General features: G+C 42.7%; 2 protein-coding genes across 2 annotated transcripts in view; both read left to right on the top strand.

The window, feature by feature from the left end:
- DDAH1 (dimethylarginine dimethylaminohydrolase 1) overlaps window positions 1-13,406 on the top strand; it is a 45,176-nt gene extending 31,770 nt beyond the window's left edge. The window contains exons 2-6 of the mRNA XM_065741126.1: window positions 1,785-1,884; window positions 2,996-3,069; window positions 3,660-3,779; window positions 12,454-12,597; window positions 13,039-13,406. Coding sequence (XP_065597198.1) covers window positions 1,785-1,884; window positions 2,996-3,069; window positions 3,660-3,779; window positions 12,454-12,597; window positions 13,039-13,155 — 555 coding nt within the window. The 3' untranslated portion in view covers window positions 13,156-13,406. The remainder of the gene's footprint in view (window positions 1-1,784; window positions 1,885-2,995; window positions 3,070-3,659; window positions 3,780-12,453; window positions 12,598-13,038) is intronic.
- Window positions 13,407-19,985: 6,579 nt separating this feature from the next.
- On the top strand, window positions 19,986-26,470 carry BCL10 (BCL10 immune signaling adaptor). The gene is made up of 3 exons (XM_065741104.1): window positions 19,986-20,088; window positions 24,183-24,471; window positions 25,562-26,470. The coding sequence occupies exons 1-3, from the start codon at window positions 20,023-20,025 to the stop codon at window positions 25,927-25,929; spliced, it is 723 nt and encodes a 240-aa protein (XP_065597176.1). The 5' UTR covers window positions 19,986-20,022; the 3' UTR covers window positions 25,930-26,470.
- Window positions 26,471-27,329: the final 859 nt, after the last annotated feature.

The following is a 27,329-nucleotide window of genomic DNA, read 5'->3' as shown; positions in this document are numbered from 1 at the left end:
ACTATTTATATGACAGTCATTTTTTTAATTTAAATGTGGTTTCAGAAGTTAAAATGAGCTCAACTGTTGGGAAAAATCATCTTGAGCGTCTTATATATGTATATCTTCAAAACCTGGAACAATTACAGAGCAAATTAAACCAGTTTTCTGTGATTCTGGACAACTTTTAGATGTGGTATAGCTTTCCTTAATGTCCATGCTGCAGCTGCGTCAACTTCTGCAAATGAAATAAGGAAACAATTCAAGGCATCTCTGACGTAGCCTGGTGGTTAAATTGTAATCAGCATCTGGTAATTAAAACATATGGCTGAAACAACAAACCCAGAGTCAGCGTTTATTTTCCGTTATCCTCATCTGCTGGGTGCTTTGCACTATTGGCTCTCCAGGGGAAGAGCTGCTAATGGCACGAGGCTGAATGCTGCATGCCTAGGGAGCTGCAGGCACTTTTATGTGCAGCACTCACCTGGGGATGCACTCCAGCCCTGCTGCCTGCACCCACCTTCCCATTCTCTTGCTGCTTCCTCCCCCTGTCAGCACGTACCTCTGCTCAGGTGCTGCTGACTGCATTCAGGTCCATTCTCAGGGCAGCACGAGTGTTTCACACTGTTGCAATGCTCTGGTCTGTGGGTGCCTCAGACAGATGGCTTGAGGTCTGGCAGAGATGGATGCAGTTGCATATAACTCCACGACCACCTATAGTAATGGGTGGTGGAGAGAATGAAGCAGTTTTTCCTTTGTGTTGGTAGCTGGGAACAGTCAAGGCACACGGTCGCTTGTTCTACAGGGCAAAGCACAGTGCTGGTCTGTGGCAGGAGGCTGAATTGCCTGCTGGATCCTCCAGGTGCTGGGGAGGCTGTTGTAGGCCACATGCAGGCAGTGGGCAGGGGCTGGGGCAGCCTCTGGCTTGGCAGCTGCTGGGAGCTTTCTCCTATGGTCTTCTGTTATCAGCAAAAGAAATCTTGGTGGCATCAGAGAACGTATGTGGTTCTGCCTCCAGCGTAACTCTTGGTCCTGCCTTCATCCTGCTCAACCTCGAGCTGTCCTGGGCTTTGCCTATAGAGCAACTGGGAAGTGCAAATGGGGTAAAGAAGCAGCTCCAGAGAAAAAATTAAATCTGAGATGAGATGAAGCCCCTGGTATATCCATTACCTCCTGACAGCAGCTTGCAAAGCAGCGAACAGCTGCACAGACAACACGCGGAAGTGACATACACACAAAGAGCACACAGAAATGAAATGTCTTGCAGTTCTCTGGTGTGGTAGCTCCAAGATGAAGAGGGAGCTGGCACTTGGTAGAGCTGGAAAACTATAAAGAAAATGAATATTTACTGGCCTCAGTTTCTTCCACTGACTGAAAGGAGACCTTGGGTAGAGCTTTTGCTTCTGTGTCTGACAGAGCTGTGCCTTGTGCCTGAGTATGACAGAAGGAGAGAACATCACTCCTCTGGCAGCACTCTTTCCTGCTCAGATCCAAGGGACAGACATTTGCAAGAAAGAGGGTTGCTATGTGGGAGAACTGGAGTTAACAAAAGTTTTGGACCCATCCTCTCTCCCCCCTGGATGCGGTTCCTGTGCAAAGGTGATGGCCTGACCCTGGCTGCTTGGTACCGCATTCAGGAGTTCTGGGAGCTGTGGTGGGTGAAGGACAAGGGGCTGTGGTGTCATGCTGGCTATTGGTTTGTTAAAGAACTTTGCTTTTTATAAAATATACATTTTTCATGTAGGTTATTTTAAGTTTTCCAATTATTCAAGCAAGTGTGCTCTAAACAACATTTTCTTGAACAGGTTGAAGCCATGAAGAGAGTACTAGAAAGTCTTAACCTCAACATGGTAGAGATGGTGGATGAAAATGCAACCTTGGATGGTGGAGACGTCTTATTTACAGGTACAGTGTAGTAAATTTGCTGTTTAAATATTCTGTCTGCCTAGAAGACAGCATGTTATCTGTTGTCTGCATAATAAAGTGTTGTTCATGTGGCTTGTTAAATCAGTTGTTTGTAAATGTCACGTAGGTAGGAGAGGATTAGTTTTCAGTGCAACCCTCAATGTCCTGTCTAATGCTTGAATAAATGAAGCTTCAGTACACACAGTACAAAGAATGGTACTGTGCATACAAATTTTGTTTTAGCTTGTAAATTGCCAATAAGAAACATGCTTTCAGTAGTAAGCCGCCTGCAGTTGTTTCATATTTCTTAGTACAAGCAGCTATGCTCACACAGACTCATTTTCAGGAATTGTGAAGCTTGATGCAGGCAGTTGTTACTGGTTCAGTGAATCAAATACAGAAAATGCCTTTTCATTTATGGAGAAAGCGTCGGAGTTGCCTGCCAGATGTCATGTGCTAGACAACTCTTATGCATGGTTGACTTCAAGGCTGAAGATACTGACAGTGTTTTTTGTGTCATTAAACCCATTAGGCATTTTCTCACATCAGCTTGCTCCCACCTGCACCGAATGAGCCTGTTCATTCTGATCAGCATCACAGCAGCCTGGCCGCTTGTCTTAGGTCACGGGGGGACAGGGAGGGTCCCAGGAGTGGCAGGCTGAGGAGGAAGGCCTTCTTAATGTGGTGCAGATCCTCCACCCTTGGAGCCTAAGAGTGCCTGCAGAGCTGCCTGGAGGCCAGAGGAGACCTCAGAGGGCGGGGAAGCGGTCGGTCAGCGCTGTGCTAATCCAGCCCAGCTGTTCTCCTGCCTGACTCCATGAGCACTGTGGGGCTTTAGGAGGGGAAGCTATTTATGTTTCCGGCAGAGTGTGTTGTGTGGAAGAAGAAGATTACTGCTTGACGTTATCAGTTTGGGATTGCAAGTTGCATACTTCTGAACTGAACTTTATTGTTCAGCTTAAGAAGAGAAAGATAGGAAATTATATCCATTAATGGTTGCTTCAGATTATCTCTGAAGTTGGTCTGGTTTTGAAATCAGTTTGTTTGACTGGAGCTGCTAAAAAAATAAAAAAAAATCTGTAATTGTTTCATTTTCGTTTTTTCATTCTAGGCAGAGAATTTTTTGTAGGCCTTTCCAAACGGACAAATCAACGTGGGGCAGAAATTCTGGCTGACACATTTAAGGTTTGTAGGTTGTGCTACAGGAAGTGTAAGCCATCCTCTGCTGAGCCGAGTGAAAAACTATACTGGCCAAGACACTTGTCATACCTGTGAATGCTTTTCTTACTGTTTCTTTAAAAAAAAAAAAGAAAAAAGTAGAAATTAATAACAAAATGAAAAAGTTTGATCATCCTCTAATATAGTATGCTGAAGTTGGATCTGAAATGCAGAATCATTGCATAAAAGTAATTTGGTAGTGGGAGGCTGAAAGAATACGGACATGTTCTTAATGTTCTCATCTGTCAGCTCACTACTCTTAATGCTGGTCCCTAGAGAGTTTTTATGAACATACAGTTTAATTGCATGTTGTAACGTATTTCTTTACAGCTGCAATAATAGTATTATTTGAAACGTGTTCTAGTTTTTATTCCAGTACACAAGACAAGGAAGGCTGATCCAGAGGGGTATAACATACATAAGCAGTTGACACTGTGCTTTGGGATACATTGCTATCATTAATTTGGAGTGCAATTAATTATGGAATGTCTCAATGTAATAAAGGAAATAGTACAGCTTAAAAATATTTATAGCACCCATTTTCTGCTCCCATACAGGATTATGCTGTCTCCACAGTCCCTGTTCATGATTCTTTGCATCTGAAGAGTTTTTGCAGCATGGCTGGACCAAACCTGATTGCTATAGGGTCAAGTGAAGCTGCACAGAAAGCCCTCAAGGTAAAGAACATACAAAAAATTTCTTTAAACGACAAACTTTGGTTGCTTAGTTTTTAATTTCTGCTCAAGAATGCAGGAATTCTAAATACATGTAGATCAGTGAAAGAGGAAATCAGTGTATACCTTATATGTACAAGCCAGAGAGAATGTTTATGTCAGGTGAGAACAGTGATATTAATATCTCAAGCTATGTACATGTTTATAAAATGGAGTATGTGGGTGTTATTTACATTTCTGATGAATGAAAGTGACAGTTTGTTGATAGGAGGGAGGAAGAAGGTATCACCAGAGCAGTAGTAGATGCTGGAGCCACCTGCTCTGGTGGAAGCTAGAGCCCATGGTCCCTCACAATGCAAACAACTCCTTGTTTCCGTGTTTATGTCAGATGTTGCTGTGAGAACGTGTGGCTTTTGAAATTGCCAGAAAAGATGTAAAAGGTTTGGCAGGAAGGAGGAAGGGGGGCATGATCCCTGTTGTACAGACCGCCCACGTGGGCATTTTTCACTGGCTGCGGCCACAGGGGTTGGAGGCCAGATCTCCCCATCCCTCCACCAGGTGGCTGCAGAGTCAAGGTCCTTTCAGTTTGCTTTTTCCTGTTGGATCTCGTCAGGCTGTCATAGCAGCATGGCTCCAGCAAAAAGTGAGGAGAGCTGACCGCCCAAGCCCTGCCCTTCACTCGAGTCTCTGAAGAATTCAAAGTGGGGTTGTGAGTCTGAGTCTCTTTGCTGGAAGACTTGCTAACCAGTAACACACTGTACAGGAGGTCAGCGCTGTGCTACTACTGTCATGGGTTCATGGGTTTAACCAAAATTTATTTATTGGAGATGACAGCAAGTCCCTCATTTTCAGCTTGTGATTACACTGATTACTTCACCACTAAATAAGAACATGAATACATGCGTTATTCTTCAGTTTTGCAGAAGCCTCAGTGATGCAGTGTCATCACTAATGTATGGACAAAATCAGCTGTACTTGGGGGGGGGGGTTTGAAGTAGATCTGCTTAGCTCATGTGAGAAAGCCCTCCATAATCCTCACAGTTGAAAGGAACCTTATGCAACCTGACTTATGTCTCTTGCTCTAATTATAACGCATAACTTATTTTAAAGAACAGCACTGCCATTGGTGCCCAAAGCTACCATTCTGAATCTGTGCCACACAGAACATTTACTGTGGAAATTACATGTAGTTCTCATATGAGCATCACTTCATCCTTAAGAGCTTTGGAACCCATCCTGCACGTGTGGTACGTATACCTCCTTGGCTTCTGCAAGCTAGTGATACTTATTTCTTTAATACATCCATAATTGTCTGCAAGATGGCAGCCTGAAAACCTTCTTGTTTTATTGCCATGCAGAGATTTTTTCTTACGTATTTACTTACTGGTTTGTATACATTCTCTTCGTGGGCATAATCCTAGGTCTTTACATTTCCCAACAGCATCATTTACTCCATTGGAGCTCAGCAGAGATTTGTTGTTTGTTTTTCCTTCTCTCTCTTGTGACAGTTGAAGATTTAAAATGCCTTAGCGCCCTGCTGAGATAAAACCAATGTTTCAAATCTACTCAGGATCTCCCCTGCTGAATGCTGCTTGAATTATGGAGGAGACGAAAGTGCGATCCTGTCTGCCTTAGATTTGCAGCCTGGCAGCAATGAGGGAATAGTATGGCAGCCTGATTGCTCTGATGAGCAATGATCGTGAGTGTAGGGAGCCTCCTCTCAAACAGGAGAAAACAAAAGGACAGTCCTGTGATTTTCTGTGTAGCTCAGAGTGGCTGCAAGTCTGTTTGTTCACTTGAATGTGCTGTGGAAGTTACTGTCTCATTAGAAAACACTGCATGAAGCTCTGGGAGTACGTTTCCAGCCTCTGCTTTGCCCTGAGGAATTTATGACAAATGGCTTTGGTTGAAAGGGTCTGATGTTCCTGATGCTGTGAGATTGATTTAGTCTGGGGTGGAAAGTGCCCTGCATCTTTCCCTGTGAAATATGCACTATCCCAGATATTCAGGCTCAGGCTCAAAATGCCTTGTGAGTAGCAGCCTGATGGAGTTTGCAGATATCCAGACAACCCTACTCTTGTATAGAGTGTTTATAAACATGAGCAAAATTCAAGTACAGTACTGGTTGCTCAGAGCTGCAATTTGAACCTGAGCCAGCACTAATCTGAGAACTCATCATTCTGATTAAGGCTCTTTGCACAGCTCGGCTAATTGTGTTGCAGTGTATAAATGTAGCTGTTGTGGCCAAAAATATTTTTTGGATAAACTGATGAAATGATGCTGATAACTAGCTGTCAAGTAGATACCACCATTAATCAAGGTACAGTGGAAAGCACTGAAGAGGATGTGCTCATTAACAAAATAATCTAATAGTCTGATATTTAAAGAATATATCAATTATACCAGTTTTCAGTGTATTTCTGTGCATCAGAGACTGAGCAGCATGTTCATGTCTGCACGGGATCACATTTGCTCACACTGCAAGCTGGAGTTCACAGAGGAATTGTTTGAAAACATGCAAGTAATAGGTTTCCCTCAGAAATGCTAGCAGTGGTACTGCTATGCATCGCAGCTTTGTCCAATGGTTGGATTCTGGCTTTTTGACCTAAGTGATTTTTGTATTTCTTCAGCTGCCTCTGATGAAAAAATATTACAGTGAGCAATCAGTGTCTTGCAGCCTTGTGGAAATAAGACTGCAATAGGATCTCTATAAGGTGCTGATACTGAGAATTAACAGCTGCTGCCTGGCCTTTGGCTGGTAGATTGAGTGATAGCTGGAAATGCTATTGAGCACGAAAGGCAATTGAGCTGCTTTTGAGCACCTGTGATAGTTATGTTGGTTTTGTCCTGCAGTTTGTTCTGGTGGCCAACAAGTGAGCTGTTGTGCCAAATAACATATTTAAAATACATTTTTTTTGTTCAAAAGGCAGCAGTTTTTCTTGATTGTTCTTGCCGTTGCAACTCATGTATCCATACAATTCCTTAAAAATGAAAGAATAAATAACATCTGGTGCTCAGGTATTGCCGAGTGCAGTTTATCGTGAGCTTAGTGCTGTGTGTGTAACAGAGAGCACTGCCAGTGAACTATAAAATGTGTGCGCAGAGTTTAGGATTATAGAGCACATGCTAGGAGCAGGCAGTAAATCACAAGTGACGTTCGAACCATGAAATGCTCTTCAGGCTCTGGCAAGTATGGAATATTTATTTGGGCTGCAGCTAAAAAGCAGCACTCGAGGAAACTTGGTAAAAGAGAGAAGCAAATTAACTACAGAAAGTACCGTGGCCTGCCTTGCTTCCACATCTGAAACTTTAGCTTCCCTCTGCTATGCACAGAGTGCATTTAATTCCTTCTTGCAGTTAACCCCATCTGTAATTCTGTAGCTGAGTGCTTGCCATGGCTGTTGGGCAGATAAAGCCTGGGGGAGGGTTCCGTATACTCAATGGGGCCAAGAGCTTTCCAGAAGTGTCACCTCTGGGTTCCAGTCTTGTGGTGCTGGAGGGGCTGGGCAGTGGGCACAGTGCTGCTGGCATGGCTTGGTGCCCTGCTGCCCACAGTGGGGCACAACCCAGGTTCTGGCCTGGATGGCAGGAAGGTGAGAGCCAGTCAATCAGGGGAGAGTTCAGCAGCAAAGGTGACTTATAGGATTGCATTGGGAGCGGTTACCCAGCATCTGCTGTGAACTGGAAAGGCTGTGTTTGTGTTCCTCAGATAGTCCTGTTGGCTGGCACAGAGCACAGGTCCCCTCTGCTTTCCCTGGTGATTGAGGACTTGGATGGTGCTGATGGGCACTACTTTCAATTTAGGAACTTGTCTGTGGCCAGGCCATCCTGTCCCCTCTGTTTTGACGGAGGCCTACCAAAACTGCATTGTAAGTATAAAGGAGAAGGAAGTCTCTTTTGGGTATCTAGTGCCTTGGTCTGTATCCAGAGCTGGGCTTTTAAAGACTTAGGTGCAGGAAGTTGTTACAGTGTTGGCACAGTAGTCCCCTTCCCGTGATTAAATGTCTTTTGTTTTCACTGTGTCTTGGCTAACCCCAGTCCCTGCAGTGTGCCAGCTTTAAGCTGTTAGCCTGCACTGCAGCAGGGATGTGGTGCTTGCATGTGAGCTGTGACTTCCTGGCTCAGCCACAGAAGCACCTATGGAATGGGCAGCGAGGGGAAAGCATCATATATCCCACGTGCTTACAATATACCCCTGGATGGGACAGAAAGGATCGTCCAATGCTGCTTTTGCTATTGTCTGTACAGGGGCTTTCTTTTCTAGTAACGCAGAAGTTAGCACAAGCACATTGTCTCTTATTTCTTAAGAATTCATCATGTGTACCTCTGCTTATTCCCTTCATGAAGTCATCATCCTCTATTTACGATATCACAAAGGGTTGCTGTGGAAATGATTGCTAATATTAATAATCCAAAGAGGATGACTTCAGGTAGGGAATTAGCAGAAAGTGCAGATGAGTGCAGTCATCGATGTAATGCTGCAGCAAAGAAGGGAGCGAAATCCAGAGAACAACTGACAACCTGCTTCTTAATATATATATAAAAAAAGATACGTCATTTGCTGTTCTCAGCCTTATAGATAGGAAAATTAGTCAATGTATAAGATTCCGAACACTTTCCTTTAGCTCATAATTGCTCACTCTGGGTCAGGTCCTATGAGACATTGCATACTTTCACCTCCTTCTGACTTTCCATTACTTCGCAAGTGAAGGGTGTAGGGTGTCCCAGAGGACACAGGTCTTCACGGGGTACTGCATGGCCTGCTGCTTTATAAGGCAACTCCTTGTGGGTTATTTTAATTAAGGTTGGATGTTGTAATGAATTTCTTCTGTGTAATTGAGTGTCAGTGTTGCTCAGTTTGCAAACAGGCTGGAGAATTGAGTCTTTTGGAAGTTCCAGACTCAAAAGTGTATTTATAGAATAGCACCTGCTGTATTAGGTTATTGGTGTTTTTCTTAACAAGGCAAGGCAATCCCTTTAAGTATGTATTTGTCACTGCCGGTGAGGCCATGCTGCTCTCCGGTCCCACGCCCCTCTTCAGCCTTCAAGTGCCGCTTTTCTTTTCCAGTGTTGATGATTTCTTCAAATGTGAAGAGGCAAACTTGAGGAACTGAAGGAGAGAAAGGGCAATAAAGCAGCGAATGAAAGTCAGTGTAGATAAATGTGAAGTGATGTGCAGCACAGGCTGGGGGAATGACAAAGTGAACTTCACATATGAAATAATGTCCCCTGACTGATGCTTACCACAGAAATAAGATGCTGGGCTCATTGGGATTGTCAGCTGAGCTGAGAGACACGTGGAGAACATCATTATGCCACTAAGTATAGCTGTGGTGTGTTTGTGTGTTGGCTGCCACATGCCCTTTGCGTGCGCAGTCCCTTCATTCAAAGAAAGAGCAGAACTGGAAAGGCTGAGAGAAGGGCAATAGGTGAACAAGTACCCATAACAGCTTGGATAAAGAGATAAATAAGCTGTGTCTGTCACCTGGAAAAGAGACAGCTACAAAGGGATGTGAGATGCCTATAAAACCAGGAATTATGGCACAGGGTTTGCTGTTGGATTGGAAAGAAGAGCAGTTGCTGTTTGTTGGGCTTTGCTTGTGGGGTGCAGATGTGAGGGATTGCTGCTTCCTACACCCAAGCAGGCCCTGGATGGCAGCGAAGGGGCAGAGCATGTGACAGGGCCTGGCCTGCCTTAAAAGTGCATGTGGTCATCTCAGCTCTGCTGAGATAATAGGCCCTGAACACATACACATTTTTCCTTCATGCATAATGCTGCTTCATATTTAGGATTATTTAGCTTATCCATTACCTCAGTTGTCTGAGGACACACTGTAAAAAAAACGTATAGGAAAGGCATTTTAGGCTATGCGAATGACTTCAACATAAGGAAAGCATGACTAAGGGCTGAGAGAATGTGCAGTGAAAATTACCCTCTCCGGGCTGAAGAAAATTCCCAGAAAACTAGGCATGCGGGAAATGCCTGACTGTTAACATAGCTGGTCATACAGTGCGTGTGGGCAGAAAGCCAGCCTTCCACAGATGCACTGTGCAAGGGCTACAGGCTTTGTGAACTGCTCATTTCCCAAAAATGCATATTTTGTGGGAGTAGCTGATAAAAAATAAAATAAGAACTTTGCTTTTATCTCTTTCTCTGCCCTGGAGTCCTGTCTGGCCAAGTGTATGTGCTGAGTGACTTTGTGCTGTAGAAATACGCTAGAGCACTGAGCCTGGTTGCATCATTTCAGCACATTTCTGCTTTGTTCATGGACTCTTTGTGGCACAGGTCTGGGGTTTATTGCCTGTGTGCACTCTCAACAAATTGGTTTTTGAAATTTTATTCAACACACAGATGCAGTTAAAACAGAGATGAAAGCTTGCAAATGGGATTTTCTTCTCATCTTAAAAGGTGAGGAAGAGAGAGCAATTTTGTGTTGTCAGAATGCCAGTTCTGCTTTCTTACAGCAATACTGTAGCAAACAGGTCCCATCCCTGCTGCTGCAGCTGTGAACTTAAGCTCACAATTCTCTGTCTCATTTTCTCACTCGTTTTTTCTCTTTGCTTGTTTCTAAATTAATTCAGCCACCATTTTTGAGCTTTTTAGTCTTGAAAGCAATCTTTCTTACATGCTCTTGCCATCATCTGCTCTGCTTCCTGAGGCTGGTTTGTGTTTCCTGCAGCACAGCTAGGGCCTTGCATTTAGTCTTCATTTCTATTTGCTGTGAGTATTCCTAACTGAAGCATTTTATGGAAGGAAATGAATGGGAGATGTGTCCATACCCTTCCATTTGAGAATGCATTTGTAATTTCTTATGAATATGTTACACAGTGAGTCAGTACAGTTCTGATGAGTGAGTTGTTTCTGCAGAAACCCTGTAGTACAGGAGTTTGTTTTACCAACAAGGACCGGAGAAAGCACAACTTTCTGGGAGCTGAGTGAAATCCAAGCTGTGGCTTTTCTTCTACTGCTGCATATAATTCAGTGCAGGTTTAGTAATAACAATTCTTTAATCCAGACTTAAACATTATGTCAGGAAGAAGAAGGAGGCTGTGGGCAGAGGATGAGTCTGCAGGCTGTTACCAGAGAGAGCAGCAGCAACTCTGCCAGCATGTCACCTGCTGCTGGATGCCTGCAGCATGGAGGAGAGCTTGAACAAATGCATCATGGCAATGTAACGGAAGCAAACGCATAAACAGGAAAGTCAGTCACGCTGAGTACAGTATTGAAAACACATCCGGTGAAGTAAAGATGCAAGGATTGTTCCTCAGCAAAGCTCTTTAACCTATTATGGAGGTGGATGCGACCTTGGGAACTGAGGAGAGTTTCATAATTTAAGAAAGAACAAGAAATGATAACGCTTCCTCAAGAATGCCTGGCATTCTTCATTACCAGTTTCATGTTTTCCATGGGATGTGGATGACTCAGACTGTGACATGAAAAATGCATCCAGACCTAGAAAGGAATTACTGTAGCAGTATGCATGTTTGCGCTGTCTTGTACTTCACAATATGTTTTAGATGTAGCTGTTATAATTAAGTTCCATAGTGTATTTCTTATGAATGAGTAGTAATACAAATGACTCTAATGATGATTTGAAGATAAATTTAACTATGCCATGGATCAAAGTCTGCTATGTGGTATAAATCTGTGGGGATTCACTGAGAAGGGTAAATTCCCTTGAAGAATTTTGTTTACAGACTAGTAGTTTATTTTTAACACAATGTCAATGTGAGTACTTTTAAGCTGAAAAAAAGGCTTTTATTTCTGTTTGTGTCTTTGCAATGTGTATGGGAACTTAGGAGAGCTAGGAGAGAAACTGAAACACTTGAGTTTGCTCAGGCTCTGGGCAGAGCCAAAGCTCTGGGCTTTGTTCCCTTCTGCTTTGTCCTAGGTTTCTGTCAGAGAAGCTGGTGTAAAGCTGGAATGGTACAGTGGGGAGTCTGGCTTCTTCTCTTCAGACTTTTTCCATCTTTACTAAAAAGTTGAGCCTAATCCAAAACTTGGGATCTCAGGCTTCTCATGTGCTGAAAGTTTCTGTCTCAAATTTGTGTATGAGCCCTATATTTATAAACCAACCTTCGGAAATCCACCAGCTCTGCTGTTCTGACAAGGTTATTGTGTTGTCCCCTTGGGAACGAGGATTAACTTGGACATGTCATCTCATTCTCCAGCACAGGTGCTTGGTGAAAGAGTAACTGCTTGGAAAGCAAAACGGAGGTCATTGAAAAGAATTAAGATTGGGCTGGTATCCAAGCTGGGAACCATTCTTGTCCTGTTTGTGCTAATTCACACTCATTTGATGAGTACTGAATGATGACTGCTTTTTTCAAAGGTGGCTGAGCACCTCTAGGTTCTGTCATTGTGAGCAGGAGGTTTGCATACTCTGTGTGCATTACTTAAGGAAAAGACCCCACTGGCTGTCCATCGGGCACCCTGCTTAATCCTGCCACTTGCAGGAACCGTTTGACAGGTTTTCTACTGCTGTTCTTGGGTAGGGTTAGTAGATTCTTCCTTGAAGCCAGAGATAAAAGGAGATCTCCTTACTTACTGCATAGCAAAATGGCTCTTGGCTGACTTGGCAGTCATACCTAGTGCTTTTTTGAAGGCTCTATTCTTGCATTTATTTGGGCCCACTACAGTGTTTGGTCAATGGCTGTGCTTTGTGTCTCCCTGCAGACCATGCAACAGATGAGCGACCATCGCTATGACAAGCTGACGGTGCCGGACGACGCCGCTGCAAACTGCATCTACTTAAACATTCCCAGCAAAGGGCACGTCCTGCTACACAGAGCTCCTGAGGAGTACCCAGAGAGTGCAAAGGTGAGGGGTACGCTGGGCGTGGCTGGGAGGCTGCCAGCATCCGAGCCTCACCAGGAAGTGGATGGGAACTGAAATTCACTGCTTTCCAGAAAGAGTTAGAGTTACATCCTGCTATGGAAAATGGCAGAAGCAGATGGCAAAAGCTATCAAAAGGTGGGAGGTCTGGGCTCTGTGTGTTTCTCCACTGATTTTGTTTGACTCCTTTGCCCCTGGTGCTTCTGCCCAACAAAGCAGTAACAGTTTCCTTTCTGCAATATTTACGTTTGTGACCCTCTGAGAGCTGTATTTAGATGGTCACATATACTGTAAATGTTAGCCTGAATTATACTAAGAAGTGTAGCACCCACTGATTAATCCATGCCTACTCTAAATACTTAGGGAAAAGGGAAACTAAGGAGATGAAAACGTAATGATTTCTGTGCCATTTCCTTTCCTAAACAGGTTTTTGAAAAACTGAAGGACCACATGCTGATCCCAATAGCCAACACAGAACTGGAGAAAGTAGATGGGGCACTCACCTGTTGCTCTGTGCTTATTAACAAAACTTCAGAATTATGAGTTTACAGAGTCCCTCCCTTGTAACTGGCAATAATGTTACACACAAGGTAGATGAATCTGTATCCACACGTTTATTGTTTTTATTGACAATCTACTGTACCACTGTGCTACTAACCCTTGTTTACAAATTTTTTGCTTTGTGTGTTTTTATTATCTGTCCTTGCAGATGGTATTTAAGGTGGATGTATGCTTTCATTGAGGGGCATATAACTCTGAAGTGTGTTAGTCCCGTGGGCTGGCAGAAGGAAATTATAATGCTTAGTGATCTAACTTACCTGAGTGAAATTTTTATTCAGACCAACTAATTATCAACACTTCATCAGCACCTCTGTTGTCTTTGCACTGTTCCCTTCTCCTGTCTTTTCTATTTCTCTTCCTCAATCTACGCCTTTTTTTTCCCTTAGTCTTTCACCCCTGTTTCTTTTCACTTTCAGTGATGCAAGGTGTCAGTGGGGGCTGAAGAAAGTTCAGGGGACTCATGAACTTGATATCTTCTGTGGTAGAGAAGCTGGGACAGTGGGCAGTAGAATGCACTCACTGTCTCAGCCGTATCATGTTGCTGCTGCTGGGCATTGTCAGTTTCAGATGCAAGGTAGCAACTCTGGGAAAAGCCTCCTCTGACAGGAGCATTCGAAGGCAGTGTCTGCCTGAAAAACTTGGATGGCATAAAAAGAAATCACAGGACAATTCCTGCAAGTTCAGGTCATGTTTTGCTGCTAATCCTGTCTTTCACTTTGGTGAGAACAGAGGAGTTTTCTCTGACAGCCAGATCCTAGGGAACACTTGGATCATAAAAATGAAAAACTCAGATGCTTTCAGTAAAGTTAAAACTATAAAATAATAAAACAAATGGTGGGCTTCTTGAAGTATTATTCTTTGTTTACTCTTTTTATTATTAGTCCCTCTTTTCTGTTGTTTTCTCCTATTTTGGAGGCCACATACTACCAAAATTCAAAAGGAAAGGGTAATAGAATGAGTTGAAGGACAGTTATTCCTGGATTATGCTCATGAGTAAGGGAAGCTGTTTTTTCCTGAAAGGCTGGCATGTGCAATTTGCCCTTGGGGTGGTTTTCCTTGGAACAATGACCATCTTAATTTTTAATTGCATGAATATTTACTGTGGTATTCAGTTAACACAAATATATTTTTTGTAGCAAATTCCACAACATATTTACCCACTGAGTCATACTTTTTTTCACCACAATAAAGTGGAGCATACCCCATTGTGTTCACATGCTTCTTGTTAAATCATTTGTAAACTATGGATGGAGAAATTCCCAAACAGAGGCAGCAGTGGGAACTCTCCAGAGGCTGACCAACAGCATGTTATCAACTTCCTAGGCACCTCCCCCATCTTTCCTTAACCACTTGTGGCATGGAGTTAAGGTACAGTCAGAAGTGAGTGGGGAAGTCAGTCTGTAGCACAGCAAATAGTACTAACCAAGTGCACACTTCAGTATTCTTTAGAAACCTGCATGCTTTTTCACACAGTCATAAGGGAGGAAACACAAGTACGTATATCCGTAGGTACTCCACAGTGCATCTCTCACCTCACCTAGCAGTATTGTGGAGCAAACATTCTGGCAGCCACCAGGATACGTGTCATATTCTCTGCATATTGCAGTGATGAGACATCACAAGAGAGAGGACAGTGACAAGCAAATAAAATGGTTTTATGTCTGTGTGTTGTCCCAAAGGATTCTCCTGAGGTTTCCCCTTTGACTCCTCCATTCCCTTGCACCATCATTTCAGCCTGACCCACGTGGTCAGCCTTAAAAGTTGTAAACGTTGCAGTGGGAAATCTTTCCCTCCTTCTCTCAGAGCTTTTTAAGTATCTGATAACGCATCTTGTATTTTAAAATTACTTGATACTCAGCAGAGATTTTGTGCCAAAAAGTAACCCTGCAGATTTAACTGAGACCATCTAAAGGCAAGCTTTGCCCTTAAAAACATCTGTATCTGTGGGATCTGTCATATGAAGCCCGTACAGGCCCCCCCACCTGCCCTGTCTATATTCCTGCGCCTGGTTACACCTCATCCCCATCCCTCTACCTTGGTTCCTCCATTGTCTCACCCAGGAGTGGGAGCTGTCCTGTGCCAGCACTGGACTGTGGGATCACCATTCCATTTATGCCTCAAACTTTCTGTTGTGTTTTTTCTCCTGACTCTCAGATTACAGTTTCTAGTTTGTGGCATGATGAATGCTTTTACTTTTAACCTCAAAGCGACTTTTCCTCCTGCTGCCTTAGTTCTCCTACTTCAGTTGTCTTTTTCTGCCTCCTTTTTTCACTCCATAATAGACTGTCTTAAATTCCTTCCCTTCTTGTGTAGGTGTCAGATGGGAGAAGAAACTGAGGGGTCTGCTTTTACTTTGGGCTGAAAGGATGAGTGTCAGCAGGAGCTGTATACCTAGAGAGTGACAAGGAGGACTCTTCTTTAGAACAAAATATGGTAGACATTGTTCATAGCTTATGTCTCTGAAAGCAACAGAATAGGAAATAGTGGCTTCCCTTGGCTTCACTATGGTATGAAGAGTTGAGACTGGTCTTTAACCTGTTGCTAGTTAGATTTCCCTGCCTTCAAGGCTGCATTTTGGTATATGGAAAGAGCAGAGGAGTGGCTGAGGGATTTGAATTCCCTCTGGTGATGATTTCAAATTGTATATAAATTTTCTGACTTGAGGTGCAGAATTTAGGTGCTCTAAGTCACACGTGCTTTGTCTACATTTGTCTTATAGGCTCATAACTTAAAGTTCTAATGAATCTTAGTCTGATGCCAAAAGTTACCTAAGCTGGTTAGTGGAATTGCTCTTACCTCTCTGCTTTTAGCATTGTTCTTTATTATAGCATTATAATAAAGCAAAAACGCTTTAAAGCACTTCAGTTTGTGCATTTGCAGTATGGTACTAAGAACTAAAATCATGCCAAATGCTTCTTCTTGCTGTTTGCTACTTTTTCTGTTGTCCAAACGAAGTATTTCTTTGCAAGGACATTCCTGCTGTAACACATACGTATTTAATGGGCATCCTGTGCATCCTGTCACTAGAACATTTCTCAGATGTCGGATGTAAATCATCATCCTTGATTAATACAAATAATAACATGAAATTCCAAACCAAAAAAAGAAAAAAGAAAAAAAAAAAAAAGAGAGAGATGAGACACTGAAGTGCCCACAGGAAACATTTGATAACAGTTGTCAGGCTGTGTGACATAGCAGGTCAGTGAAGAAGATCTTGTGGTTAATAGCTCAGCAGTGGGGTTTGAATTTACTTATCAGAGTTGATAATAATCAGGTTGTTTGGTTTTTTTTATTTTGAGCTTAGATCAAATGAAAGAGCTAGAATATGCATTCAAGGTCTTACATTGATATTATCTTTACTGTGAGTGCAGGAAGAGCTGTGATATGTGGGTTTCTCTCTTCTACAGAATGTGAATACGATCCCTCTCTCTGCAATGAAAATGTGAATGCGTACTGTACTTATACGATAACCTTAAATTCTTCCATTTCAGCATTTTTATCATTTCCATGCTAATACATTCCCTTTTGGTCTTAAATAGCTGCTGCTGTATGAAGCTGTTCTCTGATTTTTGGGTGAATTCTGTGTGATAGGTACAGAGGTCATAGGTAGTACCACACTGAGTTATAAAAATAAGCATTCAGTGAAATGCAGAACAACAAATCTGCTTTTTCTGTTTGTTTGCAGTAATTTGGGGATAAAATATGGGAAAAATCAGCTTTTGGTTTCACTCAGCATCTTGAACATTATGTTTAATAAAGTCTGAGCCAAATTACTTTAACAGAAAATATCAACTTTCATGTGGACCCATTTTAAAAATAATTTACTATTTAAGACTCTATTTTTGTTCTTATCAATAAGGAAACTGAAAAGATAAGACTGCTTAAAGAATCGTATTTGTTAAGTGATTGTGAACAAAGTAGAATTGGACCTCATGTATTTTCGGAAAAGGTTTAACTGGATGTATGATGTAACTTGTATAGAGCTGCATGTGAATTGTGTTAGTCACTGTTTTATGTTGTATTGTTCTGCAGTGCACAAATATGACTACTGAACACAGAAGTGTTGCATTTCATTAAACTTAAAATCTTGTTGCAGTACATAGTTTCCCACTTTCTGTGCCAAAAACATCGACACATTCCGTAATCTATTCTAAGATAGATTTGCACTTTTTTTTTCTTTTTGACTCCTGCAGTTTCAACACTATATATCCCCATCACAATGGAATAAAGTGTCAATTGTACTGTGAGCTGTGTAGTTGTTGCCTCTTATTTTGAAACTGCAAGCACATGCGTTTAATTTAATACCGTTTCATGCCATCTTTTTATTTGCAAGCTTGCTACGTGCCTAGGAAAAAGCAAATAATAGACAGGAGTGTTAAAGCCTTTCAGCATGTTAGAAGAAAACTTGACTCTTTTATAAGGTTGTTATTTTAGTCTTACATTTAAGAATAATCTAGGTGGAGGTATTGGCCAAGTGTTTTAGATACGGTGCTTGTGACGAACGTTATTATTATCCAAGATAACTAAATAGATATTATTGTAGCACAGTATTGTTTTCTGCCATGCATGTATTTAGTGCAAGTTGCAACAGTTAAAATGACCCGGGTTGAGTGGTGTTTTAATGCTTAAGGCAGTGCTTGTGTCTTCCTCCCCCACACGATGTCAAGAGTGTTGACTGCATTTCAACTGTTATTGAACGGTCATATGGCTGAGGGCTCCACGTTTTATGGCCAAATATTTCTTCCCGTGTGCTACAAACGATGCAGGTGGGGCTAATCTCTGCATGGACCCTTGTGCTCTGATGTCTTTAGGCTGCGATATCCGGAGTGGTAGCAAGAGATAATGCCGGACTCCAGGCCTGGAGGCCATGGGCATTAAATGCTCGTAGGCCTTCAGTGCCACCTGGTGGCAACCCGAGCTGTAATTGTTCAAGGCCTGAATTGTTGCTTCTACTCTTTTAAGAAATCCACCATAAAGTAATAGTACTGGTGCAAAAGAATAGCACTTGTATAGTTTGTCTAGGGCTGTGACTTTTAACAGACCAGAATCAAATACTATTGCTGGAGAACAAGTAAAGACATAGAGCTGATCTAAACACAGAATTTATAATAGTACGAAAGCTATCCTACACCCATTTGCCACATCAACAAGCATCAACCTCATAGAATATTAAAACCTTGAAAAGCAAAATATGACAGTCATTTAAAAAGAAGTGCCCTTCAAGAAATTTAGCTGCAGAATATCACGTCAGCAAGTCAGGGCTTCCTGCACTGGGTTTGTGAATGCTTCAAGTACAACCTGACAAAAAGAAGCATCAGTTTCCTGCATCGTGAACTCCAGATATCCTTGTATTTTCAGCTACCTCACATCACCCCCAAATCTACGAGGTGTAAGCTGATTGCTGTGGGTTTGTTGTTGGAAAGCTGCAGTTGTTAGCTCCAGAAATCCATTCAGTTTTGTCAGGGCCCCCTGATCCGGATCTTTGACTGAAACAAAGTCTTTCCCTCTGCCTGGCAGCTTTCCTCCTCCTTGCTAGCACAGATCTGCTGTGGAACATGAAGTTCCCAGAGAGAGGCCCTGATCTGTGGTGAGGCTGCCTGAGGAGAGGCTGATCCGTGCAGGCAGAAAGGGAGGAATCAGTGCTGCAAAGCACAGCGGCCTCCTCTCACCCACCAACAGCATTGCAGTGTGTGCTGTGGCCTGTATGTGCATGATTTGAACAGCACTAGGTTGTAAGCAGTTTCTGAAACTTCTCTGACTTGGAAATTTCTTTTAAATGTGCATACATATATAATTAGATAAACCAATGCAGTGTCTGAAATCTTCTCACCTCCCTTCAAACAAGAGCTCTATCTTTCTCCCCGTTGAGGCTCACTTCTCAGTATTGAACTGATGCTAACCTGAAATGAGCATCATATTGAGAGCAGTCTTATTGCGGCTTCTGGGCTCTTAATTCCCATTTTATTGGCAGTAAATCTGCTAAAATCTATTCTATTCTTGAACTCTCTACCCACAGTTAATTCCTTTCAGCTTGCCCATTCTGGCCACCGTAGTGCAGGCATCCGGAAACCTGTCTCTTCAAGTGCTGTGCAGCTCTCACTGAGCAGAGAAATTAATATCCTAAATCCAGATACACAGCAGTTGATTTTATCAGAACTATTGTTCAGAGGCAGCGAGGTCGTCAGCAGCATTCCCCCTGAAGAGGACCTGGAAGACGTTCAGTTAATGACCAAGCGTGGTAGTGGGCAGCTGGGGGATGCCTGCCTCACATGAGCAGTGTCACAGCACCTTGCTGGCAGCTCCACAGGATCCCAAAGCACACGTTTGGCTGCGATGGATTAGGGAGGATCAGTGCAGGCGCTCAATCTGCCCTGCAGTGCTCTGCGCTCTTGCAGCCACGTGGGGCTGTGATTTGAACACCCATCTCCGGTGATCAGAACAGTGAGTATTCCTGTGTTTCCTAAGTGTCCTGAGGAGGACGTTTGCTATGCAATGCGCTTATTAATGAGCCAGCGGTGCAAAGCAGGTACCCCATTCAGCACCCGGAGCATGACACGACGTGGCGCTGGGGGCGTGGAGGTGATGGGCTGAAGGCTGAACCAGATGATCTGAGAGACCTTTTCCACCCTCAACGATTCTGCGACGCTGCGACACGTCGAGCCCAACAGCGCGGCAGCAACGAGAGGCAGCGCGGCCCCGCGCGCGAGCGGCGCAGCATCACGGCTCACTGCGCGTGCGCCCGTGGGCGGGTCGGCCGCGTGCCTTCGTCGTGGGCCGGTGGGCGGGGCCCGGGACCGGAAGCGGCGCCGGAGGCGGTTTCCGCAGCGGTGCGGTCGGAGCGGTTCCGCGATGGAGGGTTCGGGCGCGGCCGGGCGGCCGCTGACGGAAGACGAGATGGCCGACGTGAAGAAGGAGGCAAGGGCCGGGCCGGGCGCCGGCGCGGTGGGAAGCTGAAGGCGCCGTCAGAGCGGGCGGGGGCGGCTCGCGGTGCGGGGTTCCCCGGCGCGTGCCTGGGAGGAGCGGGGCGGGGCGGCCCCGAGGAGCGCGGCCCTGTGCCGTTCTGCGCGGGCGGACGGACCTTCGCGGGGCCTCGCGGGGTCTGGCGGTTGGTGGCAGATATGTTTGTCTTGGCGTTCCCGTAGAGCGTGGTTATTCGGGCCGAACGTTGATGCTTTTAAGCTCTTAGCCTGTTGGGTTATACGGCGCTGCTGGGACCCCGAGTGAAGCCCCCATCGAGTCTCAGTGTGGTCGCTCGGGGCAGTGCTGGGCTGTGCTCCCCACTGAGTGGTTGGTTACATCAGTGAGATCAGTCCGCCTCTTGTTTGTTGAGCGCCTGGAGCTTGTTTGTAACGCACAGTGTCCTATGAACCAACTTCTTAAATCTGTGTTTGTTAACAGAGTGTGGCCTCTTAAGTAAACTTCCTTTGCTTTTTTGTTGTTTTATTTTCTTTATTTTATGCTGTTTTCTGTAAATAAGCTGTGGTCCATCTTTTTTAATAGCTTTATGCATACAGCATTTCCTTTAAATGCTTTGTCATAGTTTGTGAGGCATGTTTTTCGAGTTACTACTTGCTTCTGTGGAACCTCAGAGTAGTAGTGCAGTAGGTAGCATCCGGTTGTTATAGCAAAAACAGAAAAAAATGAAGACAGGACCTATTAATACATCATGTTACATATACAGACTGATTTAAATTGAGCTGCGTTAGTGACTGAGTTTCTTCTCCCAGGAGTCCTTCGGTGTCACTTCAGCCTCTAATCTTACAGTTCCATACTGTAAGATGGATTTGGAGGACTTGATGGAAGGCTGGTGTGTAGTAAGAGAGGTCTTTAATTTTATCGTCAAAATGCAATATAGTAAATCTGACTCTAGAGCCTCTCCTGTTGGGGAGGTTCATTGCTCTTTCAGTGTATGCTCACTTGGCTGCTCCAGAGTAGTTCACGTACATCTGCCTGGGTGCTCTCAGTGTGGTGAGCTATGGGCCAGGGCAGGTGTTGGTCTGTCTTTGCATAGGCAGCACAGCACTGCTCAGAGCTTGCAGTGCAGGCATGTGTGAGCATAACAAGAGAAACACCTGCTTGTCCAGCTCTCAGCTAGATTAAATTGTGAACAGGGCAGCTATGATATCAGATACAGCAGACCCAGCTTAATTGTTGTGAGTGCACAGCTGTAATAAAACTGAAATAAACAAATATCTAAATTTGTACCCCTCTTATCCAGGCTTTTGATACTTTTTTGCTCCCCACCGTTTTGGCACATCAGAGAAGACTTAAAGCAGCTGCCTGAGGTCGTTGCAGGAGTCTGTTCTATACAATGAGTTGTGAGATAGAAAAGCTGTACCACCAGAAATCCCGTGTGTGTTGTGACAGTGGACCTCAGAAAGCTCTCTTACAGGGGGTCATCTGGCCTGGATGGATTTGTCTGAAGGAGAAATTACAAAGGATGGAATCTAATGTTGGAGATCTGGGAAGAAGGCAATGGGATATGCAAAAGCATTGATAAAGCAACAGGTTTTTAAAGCTCCTGTTCTGCTGTGTTTACTCTTTCTGTACCTTACAAGCTGCTAACCTGTGTGGACAGTTGGGGAATTCAGAACTGATGCACTTCATACAGTGTAAGGCACAGCACAGGAAGGTGTTAGTCAAAACACAGTACTTTTCTTTTGAGTAACAACCTTCGTTTTACTTCTAAAGCTGAAAATTTTACTGACTCTTGTGCCTCAGAGTTTGTTGATTGATCTGTTGTGGTGGTAGGAAGAGGGATGAGAAACGTATGAGAAGTGGAAAAAATCATTGTTGCTGGCAGGATTTGTAGCACAGCTTGCTGCAGTTGTATGCTTGAGGTGTATTGCAGAGCAAGTGGATTCAAGCAGCACTGCTACCCTTCTCTGTTCTTACCAAGTCAGTTAGACCAGCACTCTGATGGCACAAGAAGCTGGATTGGGTCGTCATCCAGTTGTGGAACTGGATCCTCTCACTACCAGACTCAGAAGAAGAGCAGGGCCAGCTACAGATGCAGCGTGCCACCAGCCACACCATTATGCTCTCATTTCACATTGAATTCAGTCTGGCTGTGGCAGTTTGCTCCAAAAACCTTCCTTGTTTGTCCATGCACTAGTAAAGCAAAGTTTTCACATTGCTTTAATAGAATAGAGCTTTTTTTCCCAGTTCTGGCTCTCAAATAGCTTTTTCTTTGAATTAAGTGAGGTAAATTTGATGGAAGGACAGAAGGGGGATGTTTTTTTCACATTGGTAAGTTTCAGCTGGTGGATATCTGAGCTGTGTATTTCATTCTCAGTGAAAATTGTTGGCGAGGGAAACTGCCACTTCTGTAGTATTATGTAACATGAAAGCTTGTTTTTCAAGTAAAAAGGTATCGTTTGTGACTCATCTTCATAGAGTAGTAGATTGGTTACAGAAATCAGAGTTGCGAATACAGGCATTAGTTCTGTTTTGAATTAATGTACTGATTAAAATAAGAGAAATATCATTTTGGTTTTGGAGATGCTTGTAGTTGTGCAAACCCTATGACCAAGGTCAGTGAAGGTCTCTGTGTGTTCTGCTATGTGTGTGAATAAATTCTTCCTTATAAGAGAAGGCACGTGATCTTCCGAAGAGGAATTCAAAGTAGTGATATTGCACCTATAAATTACCTTTGAAATAGATTGGTATTTGAGTAGTAATTGATTATGGTAATGAAGGATAGCTTGTTCCTGGGGAGCCATGCTATCCCAGTGATGAGACTCAGTAGGAGGTGTTACAGTGCCCCAAGATACAAAGTGGCTCTGCAGTTCACGGCTCAGAGCAGGGCTCTGCTTTGTCGTTTCCAGTGGCAACTGGCTGTGTGCTGGGCTTCTTAGGCAGTGGGTGCAATTCCCTCCCAGGGCTAGACTTGCATTCCCCCCCCTCCCTTTGCTGCTTATAGAAAGAAATTAAGCAACTAGTTGATGCTCGTTAGATGAAATTATGCTGCAGGGTATAATGCCATTTTGCTTTGGCCAGTCATCAGAGCTGTGCTAATTCCCAGGGGTTGGTGTCACATGTCAGGGCTCTGCAGGTTGCTCCAGGTGTTTGGTATAAAAGTCTTAAACCAGGAGAAAGCAGATTCATGAAGACAAAAAGCAACCAGTAAGTCTGTTCAAAGTAGGTACACCTGGAAGGAAGGGCATGTATTGTGGATGCCAGTAATCTGCTGGAGAACCTGTGTGCACGAATAATTACAGAATCACAGAATTGTAGGGGTTGGAAGGAACCTCTAGAGATCATTGAGTTCAAGCCTTCTGCCAAAGCAGCTCCCTGCCCAGGTTGCACAGGTAGGCATCCAGGTGGGTCTTGAATGTCTCAAGAGGAAACTCCACCACCTCTCTGTGCAGCCTGTACCAGTGCTCCATCACTGCACTGTGAAGTTCCCATGCACGTTTGTGTAGAACTTCCTGTGCATCAGTTTGTGGCCATTTCCTCTCGTCCTGCTGCCACACACTGCTGGGAAGAGTCCAGCCTCATCCCTTTGTCCCTTCGATATTTATGTTGTCTGTCTGATGCAGCTTTTAAACAGTGAGTACATTCATGCTGTTGCCCTGAGGCTGCGTTTACTCAACATAAGGAAAACACAGAATGACAGTGCTACTGTTGTGTATCCTGGATACAAATGGTGTATAAATGTGATGACATAGACAAAATGAGTGGTTCCTATTGTGTTTTATTAGTTTAATTTCTTTTCATTTTATTTAGTGACGGTTCTGAAATGTGATGACCACAGACCTAATGTAATATTTTCAGTGTTTGCCTCTACTGGTTGACATGCATTAATACTTATTAGGTCACTCAAAAGTCAGGAATGCTTTAAGAAAAAAAAATCTTTTTTTTTCCTTTTTAAATAGATGCATGGAGAAAATTCTTTGCAATATAACATGGTGACATCTTTAAACTGTTTTATTAACTTGTAATACTCATAAAGATCTTCAGTGTAGCTTCTAAATAATTGACTAATGTTAGTTTGCTTTGTTTTTCAGGCTTTAGAAAGGATGCGTCCTTACTTATGTGACAAAATTATAGCTGAGAGACACTTTGATTACCTACGTTCAAAGAAAATACTCACTAGAGAGGACACAGAAGAGATCTCTTCTCGATCTTCTAGTAGGAAAAAAACTGGGAAGTTACTGGACTACTTGGCAGAAAACCCCAAGGGACTGGATGCTTTGGTTGAATCCATCAGGAGAGAAAGAACACAAAACTTCCTGTTACAAAAGATAACAGACATAGTGTTGAAAGTCAAAAATGAAAAACTTGAATCTCTCAAAGGTGAGAAGTTCATAATAATGTACTGTTGTATAGAAGGGTTTTTTTTGAGGAGCTATGAAACAAAGTCTCACATTTCTTCATTGCATGTTGCTTATTACAGATTGTTGGGTTTTTTTTTCTTCCTGTAGTTTTTTGGACAACATACTTGGAAACATCGTCATTTGGGGTTTAAAATCCTGGACATATATTGCTAGCTTTACCATTTTATTATCTGAACACATAATAAATAGCAAATAGGAGAAAGCAAACAACTGTACTGTGTGTTGTTCTGATGAATAAGTTTGTTCCACACTTCATTTTTTACTTTCTGTGAGGATCTAATTCAGAACTCAGAATAGGTGGTTATCTTCCATCTTTCATTTCTGTTGAAGCTATTTGCTGCAGTGGCAGGATGCTTTGGTTTTGTTAAACTTCGCATCTCAGCACAAGATAAGGCTGCAAACATAGTATGAGGGGGAATTCTTGCCTTCGATGTCAGAACTTAAAATTAGACTCTCTTAATCTGTTGCTTCATATAGTCAGAGTTTTGTTGATGTAGAAGGTGTAAGTAGCTATATGTACTCACATTTGAAGGCAGAAAAAGAAAGTATAAAGTTTCTAAACCAAAACCTTTACTTCCTCTTCCACACCCATAAATAAATAAGAAGGAAGAAAGTGTATTTTTAACTCCCCAGATGAAAGGCCTGAATTTTTGCCTGGCTTCAAGTATAGCAGCTGTCAAATGTAGTCTGCTTTGGAGTAGAATGGTGCAACTGAAGCTTTAAAAAAGTTAATTTGAAGAATGTACAGAGAATATTCTATCCCAAGATAGGGCTGAGGGCTGAAGTGGCTTCCTAGAGTGAAGCTTAAATTACAGTGCATTTTTATCAACTGGTAGCTGATACAGAAAACTTTCACGTGGTTGACTAGATGACCAGCACGTGTTTTCTAATTTGGCATGAGTACTGGAACGTCACAGGTAAGATGAAGAGGATAGTCTGTTACAAGTACACTCAATTGGTTTTTGACAGCGTTACCGTTACTAACTCAGAGCACAGTTTTAAGGGTGCAGAGTAATATAATTGATTTTATTCTCTGTTCTTTGTCTCAGGTCTAAGCTGCAGCACCTGTATGACCTCACTGTATGGAGGAACAAATAATCTTTCTAGATCATATTCTGATGAGTCCAATTTTTTTGATAAAACAAAAGACAAACAATCTACTCAGATGCACAATCCAGAAGAAGATTATAGCACTGCTGTGTTTATGTCTGCTGTCTCTCTTCATTCAATGAATCTACCCGTTGCAGAGATGGGAAGTGCTGAGAGTGCGATTTTCTCAGTCACCCTTCCAGGCCCTGGAGACCCTGGTGCACCCCCTCTCCCTCCAGAGCTCCAGTCAGAACAGCAAGAACCATGTACTAGTTCCAGCAACAATTGCTTTTTGCCTTTAAGATCACGTTCTCTTCATCCACAGTGACATTTGTCTGTTTGTCCAAAGGCTACTGAAACTGAGTTTCATGTCTTTTAAGGGTAAAAAATGTTTTCAAACTGTTAAATTTGTGTAATCAGAGGAAACAATCAGTGCTATTTAATATTTTTAAGAGCCTTTTTTTCTGTAATTGAGAGACTCTAGCTGCTCAATTTTTGTTTTTCTTAAAAGATTTTTTTTTAAGATTGTAGTACTACACCAGCAAAAGTTGTTTCTTTGTTGTTCTGCTTCTTTTTGTTTGCTTTGTTTTTAAACCAGTATGTTTAAGATACCATGCTTAGTTGCAGATACTTAAGCTGCAGTTACAGAATGGTAACTAACAGATGTAGTTTTCTTGATGTTTCTGTGATGAGTGAAAAAGCAAGTGTGATTAAGAAAAGCCCTGAGTATTGAAAAATAACTTCCTGAACTAAAACCTTAAGCTCACATGCAGAAAAGCTTAAACTCATTTACAAAATTGATGTATGTCTTCCATGTATGTGTATAATTTGCAAAAAATATTTTCATTTGGAGGAAAAAAAAACAAAACCAGATCTGACCAAATCTGTAGCTATGCTTATTTATAAGAAGGCTCTTAATTTTTTGGACTTTTTGTCCTACCAGTAAATTGGAAGGCACTCAGTATCACACCGATTTTGAGCTAGAAAGTATACATCCACAATCCTTGGCATATTATTGTTGTATATAATTAAGAAATTGGTGATTTGGGATGCACTTTAAATACAAATTCTCATTAATATTTTAAAAAGGAAAGTAAACTGCTGTAAACTCATTGTGTTGGCTGTCAAGAAAATGTTACTGTATGATGCTGTTAGGGACTGAGGCTTCTGTGTTTTGTCCCAGTGGGTGAGTGGAGGAATCTTGTAACAGGAGAGTGTCCTTAACTGAAAGATTATTGGAAGTGTTGCCCTTCAGGTACCTGCTCTTCAACACAGACACGTTTACATTTTGAGTCATTTAGAATTGAAGGCATTTAAACTATTTGATCATGGGAAGGTTCTCATTTCTTAAAACAATATAATGTGATATTCCTCTCATACTCCACTCTAACCACATTACAATTACTAGACAAACTCTTCCTTGGAAATGTGTAGTTGCATTCAGTATGCTGCACTTGAAAGTGATACTTTCTGTATATCAAAAGATAAGTTTTATATTTCAGGCTTTAAATTCTTTGGGCTTTCATACAGCTATGTAATTCCATTCAAGCCCAAAGCCAGGTAATAACCCTGAGTTGAGTTCTCCTTTTCTGGAGTCGGGCCTTCTGCAGGACCTCAGTATAATCTCTGAACTTTCATTTCATGTTGGCTCTGGTTTAGGGAGTAGCTGAAAATAAAGGGCAGTGTTCAATTGTAGTCCATATTTTGTATGTGAATAGCTTACATTTG

This window comes from Cyrtonyx montezumae, unplaced genomic scaffold (genome assembly GCF_038088225.1).
Source record: "Cyrtonyx montezumae isolate F1298 unplaced genomic scaffold, pur_monq_1.0 scaffold_1, whole genome shotgun sequence".
Classification (NCBI taxonomy): domain Eukaryota; kingdom Metazoa; phylum Chordata; class Aves; order Galliformes; family Odontophoridae; genus Cyrtonyx; species Cyrtonyx montezumae.
This window is presented reverse-complemented; position numbering and strand designations above follow the sequence as displayed.

Coding starts and splice junctions, on each gene's coding strand:
- BCL10 (XM_065741104.1), top strand. CDS start 20,023: ATGGAGGGTTCGGGCGCGGCCGGGCGGCCGCTGACGGAAGACGAGATG. Junction 20,089..24,182: donor TGGCCGACGTGAAGAAGGAG/GCAAGGGCCGGG, acceptor TTTGTTTTTCAG/GCTTTAGAAAGGATGCGTCC. Junction 24,472..25,561: donor AAAACTTGAATCTCTCAAAG/GTGAGAAGTTCA, acceptor TCTTTGTCTCAG/GTCTAAGCTGCAGCACCTGT.